This window comes from Musa acuminata, chromosome BXJ2-3, assembly GCF_036884655.1.
Source record: "Musa acuminata AAA Group cultivar baxijiao chromosome BXJ2-3, Cavendish_Baxijiao_AAA, whole genome shotgun sequence".
NCBI classification, from domain to species: Eukaryota; Viridiplantae; Streptophyta; class Magnoliopsida; order Zingiberales; family Musaceae; genus Musa; species Musa acuminata.
The window spans coordinates 42837791-42857615 of NC_088340.1; the positions used below are offsets into that span (position 1 = coordinate 42837791).

At 42.7% G+C, this 19825-nt stretch overlaps 2 protein-coding genes across 2 annotated transcripts; both read right to left on the minus strand.

Annotated features, from left to right (window-relative positions):
* Window positions 1-490: 490 nt before the first annotated feature.
* Window positions 491-3091, minus strand: LOC135608437 (protein WRKY1-like). The gene is made up of 3 exons (XM_065101321.1): window positions 1819-3091; window positions 1607-1732; window positions 491-987 (listed from the first exon to the last, which is right to left on the minus strand). Exons 1-3 carry the CDS (start codon window positions 2589-2591, stop codon window positions 864-866), a joined length of 1023 nt encoding a protein of 340 aa, XP_064957393.1. The 5' UTR covers window positions 2592-3091; the 3' UTR covers window positions 491-863.
* A 1136-nt stretch (window positions 3092-4227) lies between these two features.
* LOC103979920 (transcription factor BHLH148) lies at window positions 4228-8535 on the minus strand. Its single transcript, XM_009396177.3, has 3 exons — window positions 6275-8535; window positions 5641-5925; window positions 4228-4557 (listed from the first exon to the last, which is right to left on the minus strand). The coding sequence occupies exons 1-3, from the start codon at window positions 6701-6703 to the stop codon at window positions 4432-4434; spliced, it is 840 nt and encodes a 279-aa protein (XP_009394452.2). The 5' UTR covers window positions 6704-8535; the 3' UTR covers window positions 4228-4431.
* Between the last annotated feature and the right edge of the window lie 11290 nt (window positions 8536-19825).

A 19825-nucleotide genomic window follows, 5' to 3' on the forward strand; every position in this document is an offset into this window, starting at 1 on the left:
GTGTGAGAAATTGAAATTATAATATTATAGACCAGGATTTGGTCTCTGAAACCAGTATGATGAACAGTTGTCACAGGTTGCTGACAGTGTCTACTTGCAGGAAGACTCAGTTGTCTGTTTCTTCTCTCTGCCATCAGCTGCAGTTTGGCATTTTGTGTATCAATGTGAGTACAACACATTGCCCAGTGCATGGGGATGACTTGCCACATCCAACAATGGAATAATAGCACTGTAACCCAACAAGAGCCCCACCATGGATTCTCTGGTGGAGCTGGTGAGGAAGCATTCATGTCTCTCATGTTGAGGATAAGCTGGAAGTCATGAAGAGCAAGACCTTGATATCTTGCTCGTATCATTGCTTTCCAAATACTAATTTGATGTACAGAATTCATACACATACAGCAAAGTTCAGATGGTGAACATAGAGACCATAAGCAAATCCATAAAGTGTCAAGAACAGAACCTGCATAAATGCCAATAATACACAGGCTTTTGCATAAAGGATTCTATTCTTCCAAGCATGAGACAAGCTTTTAAGTGCTTTACAACCATGGCTTTCTACTGTCAAAGCACTTCTATGAAGTTCCAACCAAGCCTACTTCAAACAAATAAAGTTCACAAAAATATGTCAATGATGGTTCTCATAATACTCAACTAATCAGTAGCATGCTTTTGAGGCACTATGGGTACATCTTCCTTGCATCTCTCACAGATTCCCAGAGACCTGGAAACTTACCATGTAATGACTATTACCATGACCTGCTTTTCTTGAACACAAGGAGTATTTACAAGATAAGCTCAAAACACATTTCAACTAATTGCTAAGGACACCTCCACCAACCTCTATCTGTGAGCAGATCTAGTCATAGCTTGGCATGGTTGTGCTCTCCTTCATAAGTCACAATCAACATTGTCGGATCTTCGATGCACCTCTCGACATGCTTTCTTGCAGGGCAGCCCCGCATGCTGCTGCATTTGTAGTATCCTCTGCTCGGTTTCATTCAAATAATATTTTAGTACTGAATCAAAGCTCACCGGCATAACTAATAACATGACAAACAATATTTAGATAGTAAAGAGAGCTGATTATGCTAACACTTTCCGTATCATCATAGAGAACTACAATGCAGTTATTTAATCAATAAGCTGGTTGAATTATTAGCAAAACCTTCCATTTTGGTTTTGTGACTGAAAGGTGAATATGAGACCGCAAAATGGCATCCATAACTAGTCATCGAACCGTAGAGACATTTACTAGTGGCATGAAGATTTACAAGTCACGGAGAACAACACTGTCGATAACCCAACATGTTCTTAATTAGCATCGAATGATCCGATACAGTCAGAAGTAAAACAAATGTGCTATCCAAGCTTTCAAGAAGTCCAACAAAACAACCACTAAGTCCATACAATTTGATTATGTGAAGAAGAAAATGAAAAATACCACACTTGTTTATTATCACTGGCTGTTTGAATTCATACACAATCATTTGTTTTTATAGATAACAATGATGTTAAGGGCAATGATCAAGCAATAATCCATAAATATCTTTTGCATTAGGTAACTTAATGAAGAGGTGTTTCACAAAGCCCACAAAACTATTACCTAGGATAGGGAGAACCTTTGATTGGCTTCTGCCCATACTTCCTCCATGAGCAGTCATCAGCAGGGATGTCTGCAAGCTTGTTACTGATAGCAGGAACCTTGATTGTTCTCTTCACTCTCAATTTCCTGCAAAAGAACAATCAAAAGATTCTGAATGACAACATCTTCTTGCAAAGAAAGGAGGAATCAAGCCAAATCATGAAAGGCCTGACCTCTTCTTCGAGCAGTGGCACCTGCTTGTTTTCCCACATTTGCCTCCGCTTCCATCAATTCCTCCACCAGAGCACCTTCTATCATGCGGGTGCCAGTTCATGGGATTGGACAACTGCGGTCCGCCGAACAGGTTGAAGGCCTTCCCATCCATGCTCCCCATGCTTCCATCGATGCTCAGGGATGACAAGAAGGACCTAGAGGACGACGCAGTCGCCGTGCAACTCGAAGTGTCAAACATGAGGTTCAAGCCGCCGTTGCTCCTCTCGCACATCTCGTTCTGGAGCTTCAGCTGTTGCTGAAGCTGGAACATACGGTTGTTGTGCTGCTGATGGAGGAAATGGAGGTGAGTGGGGGTAGGACTGCTGAGGGTCGCTTGGATTTCCGATGCAGGGTTCTCAAGGAACATTCTTGGTGGGATTTGTGGAGGCATGTTGGCAGTGGAACCCAACTCATTAACTGGCTTCTGTAGTAGGTTTCTTGGAAGGAGTTGGAGCAGCACCGCAGAAGGGTCAGCTCTGGAGACAGCTGGGTTGTCTAAGAAGATGCTGTGGTTGAAGCGGAGCTGATGGGGACTCTTGAGCCTCCTCAGCCGTGCATGGCCAACACCATTTCCAAGCATCGAAACAACCTTGGTAAACTTAGAAACAGCAGTTCCTGTCTCTGCCAGTAGACTCTTGTGAGCTAAGGGTTGGTGTTGTGTCTCAGACAGTAAGCTCAGCACTCTGTGGCAGCTCTCCACAGCTGCCATATTAGCGTCTTCCACTCCTTCCATCTCAGCAACCCCAACAAATCCCTTCCAGGCTCTCTTTCAACGACACGAATCCCTCATCTGTCCCAACCTAGAGAACCAGAGAAATCTGAGCAACAAAAATTACACATTTCAAAAGGTCTTGCTAATCTCTTTCAGTCTCGAAGCGTGAAAAGCAAATGTTATGATCCAAATGCGACTCAATCAAAAGAAAAGGGGAAGAAAATCGAAGTATCTCCTGTAAAACATATTAAAATCATGAAGTCTCCAAAATCGAACACAAGAAACCGCCATGAAAGAGGTAAGCTCAGGGGTTCCAAGGTCCGATTTTGACGATACAGACCAGCTAAAGCTTGCCTTTTTTGCCTTGCACCGATTGCATCAAACTAAACTAACTCAGAAATACGCAAGAAATACTAGATTTCAGAGGAAGGGTGAAAACGAGAAGGTAAAACCTCACTATAGAAGAGAGGTGAGAAGGAAACCCTAAGGGATCGGTTGCCGAGGTGGAACCGTGTCGAGGGAAAGACTCGAGGCCGCAATAAAATAAAATAAACATAAATATATATATATATAATCCTTTTTTAATCCAAAAACACAGCATAAATTAAAGAATTAGATTCCGAAAGCGAGGAAGAAAGCGCATGTAATTTTAATGAACGGAAATATAGCGGTGGACTTCACGGCACGGGAGGAGATCTCCACCGCCGGAGTTCGATCATACGGTCACGGGCTATGACGAGTGGGCCCCGCTCTCCTCCTGCTTGAATGGGTTGTCCCGTTGGTTCCTTGTCATCTTCCTTCTCCGAGCGGAGATCTTCTCCAAGTAACTGATTCGTCTAGCAGAATCGAACGATGATGATTTATCCATAAGCACAATGGACGGAGATCCGATGATGCTGGATAGAGAAGCTTTTCGTCAAAGTCGCAGCGGTTGGGATGACGGGGCGAAACGGCGGGACACGTCACCACGTGCATGTCGACCCCATATGGGGTTTTGTGGTGGCGGTTGGATGACGCGGGCGTGGGGCCCCCATCGCATGGGCCACCACGGCTCACGTGGCCATGGGCCCCGGTCGCCTGATCCGGGTCGGATCCGATCGAACTTTGATCCGATTTCTTGGAACATTTTCGTATTTATCTCTCCCTACTTCAACAGTATCACGTTTAAAAAGACAACACATGATGTAATAGCGACTTTTCGTTTCTTTCATGTACACATCATATGTTACGTAGAAGTAAAATCTATCGTACCGAAACGTACTACCCGTATCGAGTAATATGTATCGGTCCGATAGATTACCGGTACACGAACCATCCGGTACCACTACAGTACTATATTGTAACATTGCTACAATAATATACTATAATACTGTTACAATATATAAAAAATAAAAAATTATTCGATACATTAGGTGTACCGCTCGATACGTCCTGATGTACCGTCCGGATCGAAACACCGGTTCAATACGATACAACAAACCTTACATAAAAGAACATACATGATGTAGCAGTTAGCTGCTATTTATTATCATCAACTAGCTTAATAATTAATAATCAAGATGGAGAAGCACATGCACATTTGACCTCAAACAATAAGAATTAAATGGAGATAATGTACAATGCGGGGTAGAAAGAACATCAAAATGCAATGGGTGCAGAAAGGAAATCCAACTTGCAACTCCATTTCAATGGAAGCATGTTTGGTCTGTGCAGCTTCAGAGGATGGACCCACAACTCCGGTCGACTGTCTACCTTCGAAGGAAAAGTCAAAACAAAACAACACAGAGTTGGAATGTTATTGGAGGTCGCCTGCAGAAAGAAAGAATAAAAATATGGCAAACAAGCCAAGTATGGGAAACGTTCAGATCATATTTTCCACATGACATTGCTGTGAGCGTGTGTTGATTCCTGGAAGCTGGCGATGAAGCTTCTTCTCGACTTCCATTAGAGCTCCCTGTACAACTCTCTCAACATCAGCTGTCGCCATCTATTACAAAGTCAAAACATAAAAAGTAAGAAATGGAACCATCAGCAGCACATAGATCGCAATTAAAACATTCAACAAGGTGATATGTAGTATTAATCTTAACCTCGGCAGACTGATGCACATGTGCTCCTATCCGAGGTATTATAGGGTTGAGAAGGGGAGGTTTTGATAAACTAAGAGCAGGTATTAAGTAAATAGGTGACTAAGGATGCTGACTTCTTCTAGCTTAAAAATGGAGGTTTTGATGATTCATCTGAGTCATGTAGCTTTCTCTGGAACAGGCTGCTGAGGTCTTTCCAACCTAGGACTCAGGGATGTTGAAAATAACAAAATTACTTGTAGAAAACAAGAAGAAACATCTGAAACAGTAGCAGTTTCCACTTATTTTTCTGAGAAAATCTCCTCTAATTCGTATCGTAGACAAAATCTCTAGATGAACCTTCAAAAGAAATTTTATATGTTTGCATTTGCAGTAAAGTTTTCGATCGGGAATATAACTTTTGTTTTCATATGTCAACAAATTCACTGCCCGACACAATTAGACAAATGGAGGAATAGCATGACCAGTGAGCAGAATCCATTCAGACGAAAAATCAACTCAAAAGACCAGACAATCTAACTTAGATAGCAGATGCATAGTATCAGGAACTAAAAATCATATATGTCAAGAACTCAGTAAATTCCTAGTATTATTGCAAGAGCAGCTTATTACCCCCATCACCAATATGAACTCTGCAATCTAAGTTGGGAACATGTTCATCTAAGTTGGATTACAAAAGTTGAGTCAGCTATTTCTCCAATTGGATAGTTGGGAATCATGAGATCCTCTAGATCGGGTAGTGGTATACTAATCGCTATGCAATTGCTGCATACTATAGTACCACACGGCATTATGAGCTTTCAAGAGTAAGATAACTAGTCTTAGGATAATCTTTGTGGCAGCAGAGTGAAAGTGGGCAGAGAATGAATCCCAAGGCATAATTATTCCAACCATTACTTCCTTTCCATCAGAAGAACTGGCTATTGCAATTTGGTGATTAAGATCAATAAGGACTGCACCAAAAAACTCAAGATATTACGCACCTTGGTATCGATGCTCATAGTGGCAGAAAACTCGGTGCTGGAGAGATCAGATCGAATGGCTTTCGCCTTGACATCCAAACTCTTTAAGCACCGCAGTGCCGCAATCATGGAGTCGATGGAAGATGATGGATTGGTCACACTGATCTTAATCTTGGCCCCATCAGTTGCATTGTTCCTTAGTATCTCTGCTTTGAGCTCCTCATTGCGCTTCTGAAGCGCCTTCTGCACCCCTTGTAGTTCTCGCACATACTGAGCGGCTGACTGAATGATTGAGTTCTTGTCACCCTGGAAAAGTTGCACATAGATTGAGTGAATGAAATCTACAACATCCGAACAAAGAAACAAGAAACTGAAACAATCAACTATCAGCATCACATCATCACCAAACACATTACTGTCACTGATATCTTTTCAACCCTTTATGTAAGAAAACACTGATTAGATGAACATGGAAAATCATCTCTAAATTTCATGGAATATGCCTCGTTCCTTTCCTAAATGATTTCCCCTAATGAGATTGAAAGAGTTCAATTAGATACACAAGCTATTAGACTCGAGAATTCTAGTTCCTATGAGCTCTAATGCAACGACAGCGTCTGATTGACTGAGAAGGAGAACAGAAAAGAGAAGGAACCTTTGATCTGGAGGCAATCATGGAGTACAAATCAGCATAGCTTTGGCTGAGCTTCTCCCTCCGCTGCCGCTCTCTCATCATATGCCGGAAACCCCTGCTCGTCTCCACCCCGCTGGGCTCCTCCCCCTTCGGGATGCTTCTCAACATCTCAATGACCCGCCGGTGGATGTTCCGGCCACCGTCGCCGCCACTTCTGGTTTCTGAGCTGCAGCACTCCGACATTTGTGCACCTTCCGACCTGGCATACCTCCCGAAGGCACTCCAATGGGCCGGCGGCGGCGGCGCAACCGGCGGGTCTATCTCCTGCATGAGCTCAGGGAAGGCGGCCGTACAATCGAAGGGCAGTTCCGGCGACAAGGCCCAGAGGAGACTGTTATCAACCCCATGTAAGTACTCCTCGTGGAAGGGGACGAAGGGCTCCGTTACCATTACCGCTGCTCTCCACCTCGACTGCTCCTAACTATTCCCGCTGGCTTAAATGGCGGACCGCCCTTATATGCAGCCGCGGTTGCAATTTAAACACGCGGTCAAATTGGACGACCAGTCTAATCTGCGGAAAAAGCCCACGTGACGACGATGGCGTTCCTTTGGTGCGATTCCCCCACGTGACGAATCGACGATCGTCGTCCCCGACGTCAACGAACCCCATCCTAGCCGTCGATTCCGGAAGGCCTAGACTGGTCATCTTGTTTTGACCGTCCAAATTGCGGCGAATTCCCACATGGGGAAATTGCGTGGATGGAACCCGAATAACCCCCATGTGGGGAATTAAGCGGCTTCCACGTTGTTACCATTATCATAAGACGGTAAAGAAATTGAATGATTGAATCTGGTAAGAGGGAAGACTTTGACTACCAAATCTTGTGGTGGGTTTAATCAGTTGATTCAGTAAACCATGGGAAGTCAGAAAAGATATAGCAGCTTCTGATTTAGGGCTAGTAAATCAGAAGCTATGCTTTATTCCTCTTCCCCACAGACAACCCCACGCTCTCTCTCTCTCTCTCTCTCTCTCTCTCATTAGAAGCTTCTCAATCACTTTCCAACAACTTGGGCAAATTTATTGGAATGTATAGAATACACATAGATACTTCTGATGGCTCAGAAGTAGTAAACCCATCCAAGAGAACACTAAGTTTGATTCCATTTTGGAAGGTGTTGGGGTAAACAACCTTAAGCCGTGGCCTCGGGGCCAACGCGGCTTGGTTCGGGCCCGGGTGATGAGGGGATCTCTCCGAGGTGGGCTTCGAGTCCGTCCGGGTGATCGCTCGTGGTGTCGTTGACTCCTTCGGGAGGTGAATCCTCGTCTGGGAGCCTAGCGGAAAGTCGTCGTCTTCGTACCTGCACAAAGGTCGGGTCGGAAGCTCGGCCCGACCCCTCCGACAATCGAGTGAGTGGATGTGGGGTGGGTTTTTAGATGGAGCAAAAGTAGAAGTTCTTTCTTTCCTCCCTTCCAGTTCGGAATGTAAGGGTATTTATAGGGAAGCTTACTGTTCCCTGATGTGCCTGCTTGCAGGGAGCAGGCTGGTAGCGTATGACCTTGGTGTTGGCGTGGCGTGAAGAATTGAGCTTGAGCAGGGCGTTAATGTGCCTCGGTCGGCGCCCTGGCCTGCGTTGACCTGGGGGCGTGAGGCGTTTATGTGCCTCGGTCGGCGCCTTGGCCCGCGTTGACCTGGGGGTGTGAGGCGTTTATTTAGGACGGCTGACGTCATGCGCGTCTTATCGCGTTTATTACCCTCATCATATTCCCCCCCGAAAAGAAGCTATGCATCGGTTCTCGTACTGGAAGTCCGATGCATGGCTTTAGCTCTGAGATCGTCTGTTGGTTTGCCGCAAGGGGCGCGGATATCGTGGAGGTTCACAGTAAAGAGCGAGGGGGGGTGGCGCGCGTGGCGGCGATCGCGGGTTAAGTGCTCGGTCGAGCAGGTCGAGGCAGGGCCGGGGTCTTCAAGAGATTACGTGGTCGTGGAGCGCGACGCAGGTGGGTAAACCGCACGGATGTGGTCTCGGGAACTGGAGGCCGAGGAGCACGACGCAAGCGGGTGAACCGTGCAGGTGTGTCCCGGGAGCTGGGGGCCGAGGAATACGACGCAGGCAGGTGAATCGCACAGGCGGGTGAACCGCGCAGGTGTGTCCTGAGAGCACGACGCAGGCGGGTGAACCGCGCAAGTGTGTCCCGGGAGCTGGAGGCCGAGGAGCACGACGCAGGCGGGCTGGCCGCGCAGGTGTGTCATGGGAGCTGGGGGCCGAGGAGCACGACGCAGGCGGGTGAACCGCGCAGGTGTGTCCCGGGAGCAGGGGGCCGAGGAGCACGACGCGGACGGGTGAACCGCGTAGGTGTGTCCCGGGAGCCGGGGGCCGAGGAGCACGACGCAGGCGGGTGAACCGCGTAGGTGTGTCCCGGGAGCTGGGGGCCGAGGAGCACGACGCAGGCGGGTGAACCGCGCAGGTGTGTCCCGGGAGCTGGAGGCTGAGGAGCACGATGCAAGCGGGTTAACCGCGCAGGTGTGGTCTCGGGCATCGTGCGGCCGAGTAGCCACTTGGGCAATGATTGATACCTTATTTTTTAGCAATGCACGTGTGCGAGAAGTTAGATCATTTTTCCTAGGGGAGGCCAAAAAGGTTGCCTCTTTCAGGAAGCGATGGTTTTTCGAGATTGATGGGATTTAAATGCCTCAGGATTCGTACCGAGTGCGAGGGAGACGCCACATCAGGCCACATTTATGGCGAAGTGTTGCTGGGACTTTTCTCGAGACGGCGCAGCGGAAGAGGGAGGGTCGTCTTTTTGGCAGAATTTGGCCTATAAATAGCGTGTAGTTGGCTTCATACATGTCTTTGTTATCGGATTTTTTCTTTCTGGTGGATCCTGTTTTACCTCCCATCGGCCGTCCTTCTCCTTCCAAGATTTGGTAAGGATAGCCTCTTCTTTCTCTTTGCCTTTGTCCATTCTGCCGCCCTCTCCTGGCGACGCTGGAGGGGGCGCGTCACCGGCGAGTCCCCACTCATCGTCGGACGAGAAAGCGACTCGAGCCCTCGAGTCGCTGATGTGGCCGCATGATCTCGACTCTAATGTGAGCGAGTCGTCGCTCGACCAACTCTGGGGTCGCTATGGTATCCCGGAGGAATTTTCGCTCATTGTCCCTGAGCCGGGGCAACGGGCGTACGACCCCGTGCCAAGAGGTTTTGCTCTGACCGTGGATGCCTTCGAGGCTGGGTTGCGTCTCCCACTTCACCCCGTCGTGAGCGCTTGCGTCTCATGGTGGTGCATCTCTCCTTCTCAGATGGCGTCGAACTCCTGGCGCTATCTGGTGGCGTTCCTAGGGGAATGCCACTATGCCAACATTACTCCTAGTCGGTCCCTTTTCCTTTCTTGCTTTCGCCTTTCCAAGGGGTCGGGGGGCTATTATTTGTCTGCCCGGCCGGGTTTCCGTGTCAGCGGAGCTCCTTCCAACAACAAGGGGTGGAAGGAGCGCTTCTTCTATGTGAGCCATCCAAGAGGCGGGAACTTTGGGCTTCGGTGGTCGGCGCGTACAATCGACAATACCGTCCCGGCTCTAGATGACGGAGAGCGCAAGGCCCTCCTGAGGCTTAAGGAGATTCTTCTGGCCTCCCAGGTCATTCGGGAGATGACCGAGGCGTGACTGATCGAGGCGGGTCTGAGCCCGATGCCTCGAGGTATGCCCTTAGCGGATAGCGACTGGGTTTTGCGAGTACTCCTTTTCGAGATCCTAACCTTTGAAGTCATTCATATGCAGAAATGGTGAACCTACTTGTTGTGCACGGAGGGCGCTCCTCATCGACGTTGTCGCCGCGTCATCTGGTCGACACCGGTGTCGGCACCGTAGAAGCACCGGTGGTGCTTGAGGGTGGTCGCCCTCGGAAGAAGGCCAATGTTGCTGCCTCAAAGAAACCAACTCCTCCGGCGACCCGACCCGTGGAGGTTGCTAGTGAGTCCGCCAGCTGTGGCCGACGTCGAGGCCCTAGTCTGGGGGAGGCCGGACCGAGTAACGCGAGGGCAGGGAAGGCGCCTCGAGAGCCTTCCATCCGAGATCTGTGTCGCCTCCCTGTGGCGGCATAGGACGAGCCGTATCAGGCCCGCGTGATGGGTGGGCTGCCAGAGGGTCACCCCTCTGATCCGCTGGAAGCCCGGTGGGCGGGGCTGACCCGTGGAACGTGGGTGTGGGCAGACGGGGAAGTCGCAGCTTCGTTCGTCCGAGGCGGGCTTCACCCCGACATGGCTCGAGAGCTGTATGTGATGCCCTCCGACGTTTTGCTTGGCAAATCTGCCAAGTCGTTGCTGTGGGTAAGTGTTCCTCCTTAGGACCCCTCCTTGTATCTTGACGGTATTCGTACTAACGTATCGTTTATTTCTTGCAGGGCCAACATTATACCATGGCGCTGGCGGACCGTGTGCGCGATGGGGGCCGGGCTCTCGGCATTCTGTGCGATCGGAACGCCGAGCTGCGTAGGGAAATTGAGGAGGTCCGTGCCGGGGCGGCCCCGGAAGCAGTTGCTACGGCTGAGCAGCGCTCCTCCGAATTGGAGGCGGAGGTCAATCGTCTAAAGGCCGAGGCGGTGAAATATGACCAGCGCTTCGCAGAGCTGGAGGCAAAAGTCTTGCGTTTCAAGTCAGAGGCGGAAGCGGCCGAAGAGCGGCATGAGGGGCTCCAGGGGATGTTAAGGACGACCTAAACCGAGGCGCGTTTGGCTCGGAACGAGGCGGTCGCTCTTACCAAAAAATTGGAAGAAGCTTCGGCTGAGGCGAAGGCGGCTTCCGAGGCCCTGGCCGCTGAACAGAGCCTGCGGCCAGAGAAGGAAAAGAGAGTGATTGAAGATTACAAGCAGTCTTCGGGCTTCCAGCTGGGGCTGGTTCGGTCGAGGCAAGTTACCTATGAATATGGGTACCGGATCGCCTTAGGTCGATTCAGGCCACGCCACCCCGGTCTGGAAGTTGAAGCAAACCCCTTCGCCTCTCTCCCCGAGGATCAAGACCTGGATATGCCATATGAGGTTCCTTTCGACGATAGTGTCGAGGAACCCGGTGTCTAGGTCGCATATGTATTCATAGAGTTTTTGGTCAGTTTTCATGTTGGTCTAGTCCTGTAACTCTCGAATTTTTTTGAATAAGAGTTTTGTTCATATCTTCGCTCCGTACTTGGCTTTATACAAAGAATTTCTTGAGATTTCGCACGTTCCAAGTTCTTGGCAAAGGGTGGCCTCCCATGGTCGCAAGCCGATAGGTGCCGAGCCGGACGACACCAATAACCCGGTATGGTCCCTCCCAGCTAGCGGCAAGTTTACCGCGCGTTCTGGTCGGGTCGCTAACTTCGACCCTTCGTAGAACTAAGTCGTCCATTTTGATGAGTCGAGGACGTACCCTGCGGTTATAGACCCACGCTATGGCTCTTTTGTAAAAAAGATCTCTTAGGTGTGCGTTGGCGTGTCGCTCCTCGATCAGGTCAAGGCCAGCGCGCAGTCCCTGAGCCGACGTCCCTTCGTCATATCCCTCCACTCGAGGGGTAGGAAAAATTATTTCGGGGGGTTAGACGGCCTCGGTCCCGTACAAGAGGCTGTAAGGTGATTCCCCGGTTGCGATTTTGGGGGTGGTCCATAAGGCCCACAGGATGCTGGGGAGCTCCTCCACCCAGGCCGTTCGGGCTACTGTCGCCCTCCTCTTGAGTCCGTTTAGGATGGATCGGTTGGTTACCTCGGCCAGTCCATTCGTCTGAGGGTGGGCCACCGAGCTGTATTTTAACCGAATCCCATAGTTCGCACATAACTCCTGGAACCTTTTGCTGGCGAACTGGGATCCGTTGTCCGTGACGATGGTTCTAGGCAGACCGAACCGGGTCACAATATTTCTCCAGATGAACTTCTCGACTTGCCGCTCCGTGATTGTCGCCAGTGGTTCGGCTTCGGGCCATCTGGTGAATTGATCTAAACTAATCAAGTCTAGTTTAGTTCAATCAACATTTGGGCTCAAGTTCAACAATAACATTGGGCTAGATTGAGCCAGTCCATCTACTGGTCATGTGCATTATACATGATTGAGCATGCATTATACAAAACTGGCTCAGCCCTAGCCCATGGACTAGTCATGTGCGTCGCATGTGACCGCCCATAATGGTTGGGCTGGGGTAGCCTACGGGCCAAGGCCTGACCCGTGGATTGGGCCTGGCCTGTGAGAAATTTCATTCCAATTAATATTCAATTTCATAGCATATACCCATTAACAATATAAATAAAAACATAATAAGGAGAAAAACTTTAAATAAGGAAATAACATTCTAAATTTGACTAGAAAACATAAGATGGACTGGGAGATAAGTTTTAATACAAGGAAATAATCTTCTGAATTCAAATAAAAATCATGTTTTCAACACATATAAAATTTCAACATATTCTAATCATATTTTAAATCATTCAGAATAATATATTTTAAATTTCAAATCAAAGAATATCAAAAAGGATTTTAGATAACATATTCTAGTCTAACAAGATTTTAATCCAGATAAGATTAAAGATAAACTATAATACAAGAAATATCATATAAAATAAATATATTTTTAACATATTTGACTCTACAATAAAAACCTTAATCATGGGTCAAAGAATATTATGAAAACTTTAACTAATTACTTTAATACAAAAAGTTTGACATTTAAAGAATTGATACATATTTTTTAAACTATAAAACTTTCAACATTTAAAGAATCAAAATAAAAGCTAAAACTTTTAAATTTAAGAAAGGAAGGGAAACATACCTCTTGTTAACAAGGTATAACTCCTCGTTCCTCCCGCTGCCAACTAGGTGAGGAATGAAGGAGGTGAGCCTCTAAGGGAAATTTATTTTAATTTTTATATTTATTTAATATAAATTATTTCCATTTAATATACTAACAAATATGATATCATTATATTTGGAATACTTAATAGTTATTTCCTTAATTCATATCAACAAACAAGAAAGTAGATTAAGATTTCCTTAAATTATAATAACAAGTAAGGAAAGAAAATCAAATCATAACTTAAATATTTGATGTGATTACAAATTATCTTTCCTTTATTAAGGTAGTTCACTCTCCAGTGTCCACTTTATTTTATTTAATCAAAGATTGACTTAATCTCTTTTTTTTTTTTAATCATCTAAATTAAATTAAATTGATCAAAGTTAACATATATACTTTTTTTTCAGTCATATATGATATAAGATTATCCTCTTAACTCATCTTTCTTCATCTCACACAAGTAAATATTTTCAATGTTCTATATTGTATTAATTTATCATGTATCTATTTAAAGAAAGATTACATATATACCTTTTTATGATGACCCTATATAATTGATACTCTCTTCGTAATATTACTAGTCATATGTGCCCTAAAAGCCAATCACATGAATGATGACACGTGTGACTTGACACGTAGTCTTTTTGCTTATTATATTTTCACATTTATCACTTTATATATATATATATATATATATATATATATATATATATATATATATATATATATATAATCGTGATGAAATCATTATAATGAGACTGATTTACCTTTAAATACAAATCCTAAATAATCCCGATCATAAGTTACTTGAGAGGGACATCGAGATAACCGAATAAACTGGTGTATTGTATACCCGTCTATATGATGGATACAGTTGGTCTCATAGCTACTCGTGTGGCGACACTAGAGATATAATACAGGTGCTCATTGGGAAATGAGTTCACTGATCGATTTGCTTACGAAATGCTAAATGGTTGATGATGCCTTATTGTCATATAACGATTCCGTAGTCCCAATGGCATATCTTGTATTTAGACTTGAGACACCAAGGATGTCCTATATGAGTGCTCCACTTTTTGATACCAGACTTATAGGTTTGAATGTCCCAAATCTAGTACAACCGGTCTTCGGACATGATAGTCAATGAATATCGACAGAGGATCATCCACTCTCAATATCATGAGAGGAATATCTCATATGTTCTTGCTTAGACAAATCCCTGACCAAGGTCATTCAGATTGAGAGAGAAAGCATTCTCTGAGAGAATCCGATTAGAGCAAGACTCGAGTAGAAATCGTATGAGTCTGACAGCACTATGCCCGATATACGATTTCTATGATATTAGATGGATGAGAGATTACAGATACACAATAACTGAGGATAGATAGATTCAATAGATTGGATTCTCCTGTATCGTTTGGGGACTACGACATAGCGGCCTAGTACGTCCATAATCGATAAGTCGAGTGAACTATTATAGAGATAATAATTCACTAAGTCAGAAAGAGTTCTGATAAGTATAACTCACAGCCAGCTTGATATTGGGCCTAGAGGGTCACACACATATGATAGATATTATGATGAGTAGAGATTCGAATATGAGATATCCACTTGAGCCCCTATCTTATTAGACATCCAATAAACCTCTGAATTATTGGATCATATAGATAAAATTCAATAAGAGCTAGAGATTATTTGATAAAGATCCGCTAATCTAAGAGGTTTGAATAATTAAATGGAGATCCAATACCCAATATGGGAGGATCCATTATGGTTAAGTTGATAAGTGACCTCTATAAATAGGAGGGATTCAGTGGTTCATAGGCTAGAGTATTTCCTTACCTCTCATATTCTCCTCTCTCTCTCCACCTCAAAGTAGGCATAGAGTTTTGATGAACGTCGTCACAGCCCTGCTGTATGGATCACCGCTAGAGAGGAAAGCGCTTGATATATGATCTTCAAAGATAACACAATATGTTTTATACGTAGTTGAGTTTCATAGATTTTTGTTCACCAATCTTCGTACGACGACGAACAAACTTTAGAAATTTGAGGATTTTATTCTTCTATTCTTCCACTACGCATATGATATCGCCTCCAAGATTTTCTAACAAATACAAGATCAAGATAAACCAATTATCTTTATTTCTAATATTCTTATCTCTTTTTACCACCTCGATATAGAATCCTACGGTTGCAACATATAGAATCAAAAGCCACTCTCATCATGTAATGCCAAAGTGATTTTTTTTTTTGCAAAAATTCAACTGAAAAATAATAAAAAGTTCATGATATATATGGGAATGCAAAATTGATCGATTCGATCAGTATTTAATGATCTGACCGATTGAGATATGATATATCTCAGTTTTTAGATGATTTGATCATGGTCCAAATCGATACAGATTACAATTCTTAGTATATCATGCTTTCTTTTAACTATTATATGAGTATTACTTTTATTTTTTAAGCTTCGATTAGAAAAGATAAAATTTTGACAAAAAAGAACAAAATATTTTTACATAAAGTGATGTAACCATTATCAAAAGTGATAAATCTTTTGCTTTTTCTCATTGGAAGCCCACATTAGCCTAAAAATACATGAGTTATCTTTAAAAATATATACTTAGAAAAAAAGTTAATATTTATATTGTCTATATATTAGGCATGTCAAAAATATAAGGTTCAAAGGTATTTGTACTTTATATTTATTTATTGCATTATAGCTGAACCTTCAATACTATCATCACAGATAATATTATTAGAAATCTTATCAACAGAAGAGCTAGCAGAGTATGTTATGGTCTTTTTTACACATTAAAAAAAAAAAGAGAACAAATTGCAAAATTTCAGAGAAATTACAATTCAAAAATATGAATTTTCATATAAAAAAATTATGAAGCAGATGCCACGCTTTCTGAAAAATCTAAGGTTGAAAGTAATTGTTTCTAAGATTTAACACTATAAACCCAACATCTTATCTAGATTCTAGTGGAGACCAACTAACATCAAATCTATATTCAGGCCAACTCATGAGATAGATGCTCATGAGATTTTCTCTAATAGATCTTTTTTATTGAGAGAAAAAAAAAAGATAAATCTTCAGGTTTAATTATTTGAAAGCGTTGAATGTTAATATGAAGTTTTTATGTAGATGTGAACTTGTGGTAAATCATTGGTTTTATGATTTTGGTATTTCATTGATCTTGTGAGTTTATAAGTGGTTGTTAATAATTTTGAGTTGACTTTAAGTGTTATGGAGTCATCAAGTGATATATTGAATTATTATAAACTGTATAAAATTTATAGTGTGTGTGTGAATGAAAATTGAATGTTTTTTATTTTATCAAATTTTATATTTTAGATCCTAAGTTTGGATTTTGAGTATAGTTAAGAAATAAATAAGTTCATGATATGTTCACACCTCCAGGATATTATTTTAGGGTGTCACAAAGGTGATCAATCAAAGTTCAATCGAACCCATGATTTATTTAACTGGAGAGCATGAGTCGCCCGATACTTGGACTTAAGCTCACGCCTGAGCTCATTGAATCAACTTATCCAAACTTATGATGTGATGCTCGAGCCTCGTCTTGCCTTGCTCAAGTGTCTAGGGAAACACCTAAGTCACTTTTTAAATTTATTTTTTATTATTGATATCTAGTTTTCTTTTTTTTCAGTTCTTCTCTCCTTAAAAAAAAATATATCACATGTGAGTGAAGATGTAGATGGTGACCTTCATCACCAATCAATGAAAGATTACCGCAAAATAATCTATACAAGAATTTGATGTGGTTACATATACTTTATTATTTGTATTTTTATTTTTGCCATACCACTTATTAAAAAAAATGATCCAATGCATAAGACTCTTACCGATACATTATCGAATTCTATTTACTTAAACTATAGAGAATCAACATACATAATCATATTTCTATAAAAAGAGGAATTATTTTGTACCTCTTCAGATTATAAATATGCAGTATTATCATGATGCTAAACTCCATCAGATCCTTGACAAATTGGTGCAGATGGATGCACTAAGCATATGATCAATCTCTCAAGCACATCCTTGAGCTCGCTAAGAATAAACTAACATGTCCCTGATGAACTTGGAAGTCTTCTACTCAATGGACAGCACCAAAACAGAAGACTATCATATGACCGGGTCAGAAAGTCCAGACTTGAGCAAGACTCTTGACACATTCCATGGCAAGTCAAAGAATGGATCTACATATTTTTAGGGAATGAAATAGGTTGACAAATTTTGTTACTGATATATCTTTTGTTTCCTGATTCCCTGAACATACAATTTGTATCTGAACAATTACTTGATATATATTTTTCCTTATCTTTTGGGGGAAAAAAAGAGAAAAAAAGAATGGATCTTCTACGATCTTTGGCATACAACTATAGTCCTCTGTATTACTAGGGATAATCCAATCAGGACCTTTCTGTATCCCTATATCAAAGATGACACATAAAATGCTTTGGCTTTTGGTATTGCCTATAGATGTATATGCTCTTTCGGATCATTTTTGCTATTCGAATGTATCCATCCACCAAATATTTTCTTGTAGTTGTTTACTGATCATTTACTGTACAGTCCCTCAATTGTGGTACTTAAAACTGATTTATTCTATGCATCTTATGTCTTGTGAGATGATAACATGGTTCTTCTTTTGTCATCAGGAAGAATCAACCCTGCAACCCATTTCCTTCGTTTGAACCGAATCTTATTCTGAAGGAAATTAAGCAAGATGTAGATTCGTTTCCTTGTACAACTCAGATGAGACTCGGATAGATCTGATCTAACTATTGTTCTTCACTGTGGTGATTTCTGGAATCGGTGAGAAGACATGGTTGAGAAGGAAGAGAAGCAAATGAAGAAACAAAATTATCTTTTTCTAATACTATGATTACGATGATGTAAAATCTCAGTAAAAATGCATGATAAAGATTGTCAGAGATCGTCGACAAGAGAAAAATAACATACCAATGCATGATTCAGAGACAACCGAACTATCGATGAATCAATCGCAGAGAGCTAAGATTGGAAGGATCGATAGAGATAAGGATGGCATGCTCTGCTTACCTCTGCCACAAGATGTAGGTGTTCTATCTGCTCCTGTCATCGACTTCAATCCATTTCTCCGGCAGCCCCTTCTGTCCATGTTCTTTAGATCAAAGATAGAAAACCGAAGATGGGTTAGCAACTCCATGAGCAAATCAATAGACAAGATCGAAGAAGAAAAAGACATTTACTTGCTGGAATCAACGAACCCCCAGTGGCGATGACGATCTCCTCATGGGATGGAAGTAAGAGAAAGGGAAAGGGAGAGGAGACCGACAGAGATCGGCAGGGAAAGAAGAGGTGGGAAAGGAGACGGTCAAAGATTGAAAAGAGTTCCCTCCACTAGACCGCGTTTTCCCGCGTGATTCATTCAAATGGGCGTTAAAGAAAGAAGTTTGACTTTGGACTCCAATTGAGGTTTGACTTAGAAATTTGGATGATTCCACATAGAAAATAATGCTAAGGAGTCATTAGGATCAAAATTTATTATGTTTCATGATGATCTTAACTGGATGAACAATTAAGGAGGATCAAAGGGAGTCAAACATAAGTGGGAAAAATCAAGAACAAGGAGGAATAGATCAGAAAAAGCCGATATTGTTCGAGGAATTACACTCAAGAAAATACATGACATATATGTGTGTCTTTTTTTTATACAAAGAGTAAACGATGAAAATAAGATTTGCATTGGACCGTATAATAAATCATCAAAATTATAGAAAATCTCGTGATTAAAAGATTTTGAATCCTATAACTAAGAAAATATATTATATCATAATTAAAAAAAAATAAATTAGTATTATAATTGAGTGATTCTCGATCAATATCGAATCAGCTCATATTATAGGAAACGAATCAAAATAAAATATTATATAGAATTAATTTTCTTACTTATACAAGTTATAATATCATGATTGAGAAAATTTTATAATCTCATAATAAAAATTAATATTAAATCAGTATCAAATTAAAAAAAAAAATAAATTAATGTCATAATTAGGAAACTCTCAATCAGTATCAAATCAGTTCATATTACAAGAAATGAATCAGAATAAAATGATTACATAAAATCAATAGAATTAATTTTCTTAATTATACATCTATATATATATGTCTTCTTTTATATACAGAAAAAAATTAATGAACGAAAAATATATATATTTTCTTGTATTTAGAATCTTTAAATCTGCTTCTACCATTTGCTGCATTCATACATGAGGAGACCACAAGTTGTCTCGTCTTCTTTATCCTCACCTTCTTCCCTCTTCCCTACAACACCCCTCGATGAGCTGCTCGTCACAGAGGAAAAGGTCTTGCAAGAATCAAATGGACAAGCCACCTGCAAAAGCTAGGCCAGTTTCCTTTTCCTTCGCTCAAGGAATACAACGAAGGCAAGAGAGAGAGAGAGAGAGAGATTTGTGTCTCCTCTTCACCTCTGTTTCCTTCTCCATCAGAAGAAGATTAAGAACTACAAGAACACAACTCTTCCTGTGTATCATTTCGATATCTTTTTCCTTTCCTTTAGCTCAAGAGAAAACTAAAGAATATCAAAGTGCAGATGAAAGATGAGAGCAAACCCACCAACCTTCTTCCTCACGGTAGATCTTCCAAGGACTCCATTGCTTTCTGGGCCCAAGCAAAACCAGAAAAGGATGAGGAGCAAAAACTCCCCGAACGTCCTTCCTCGCC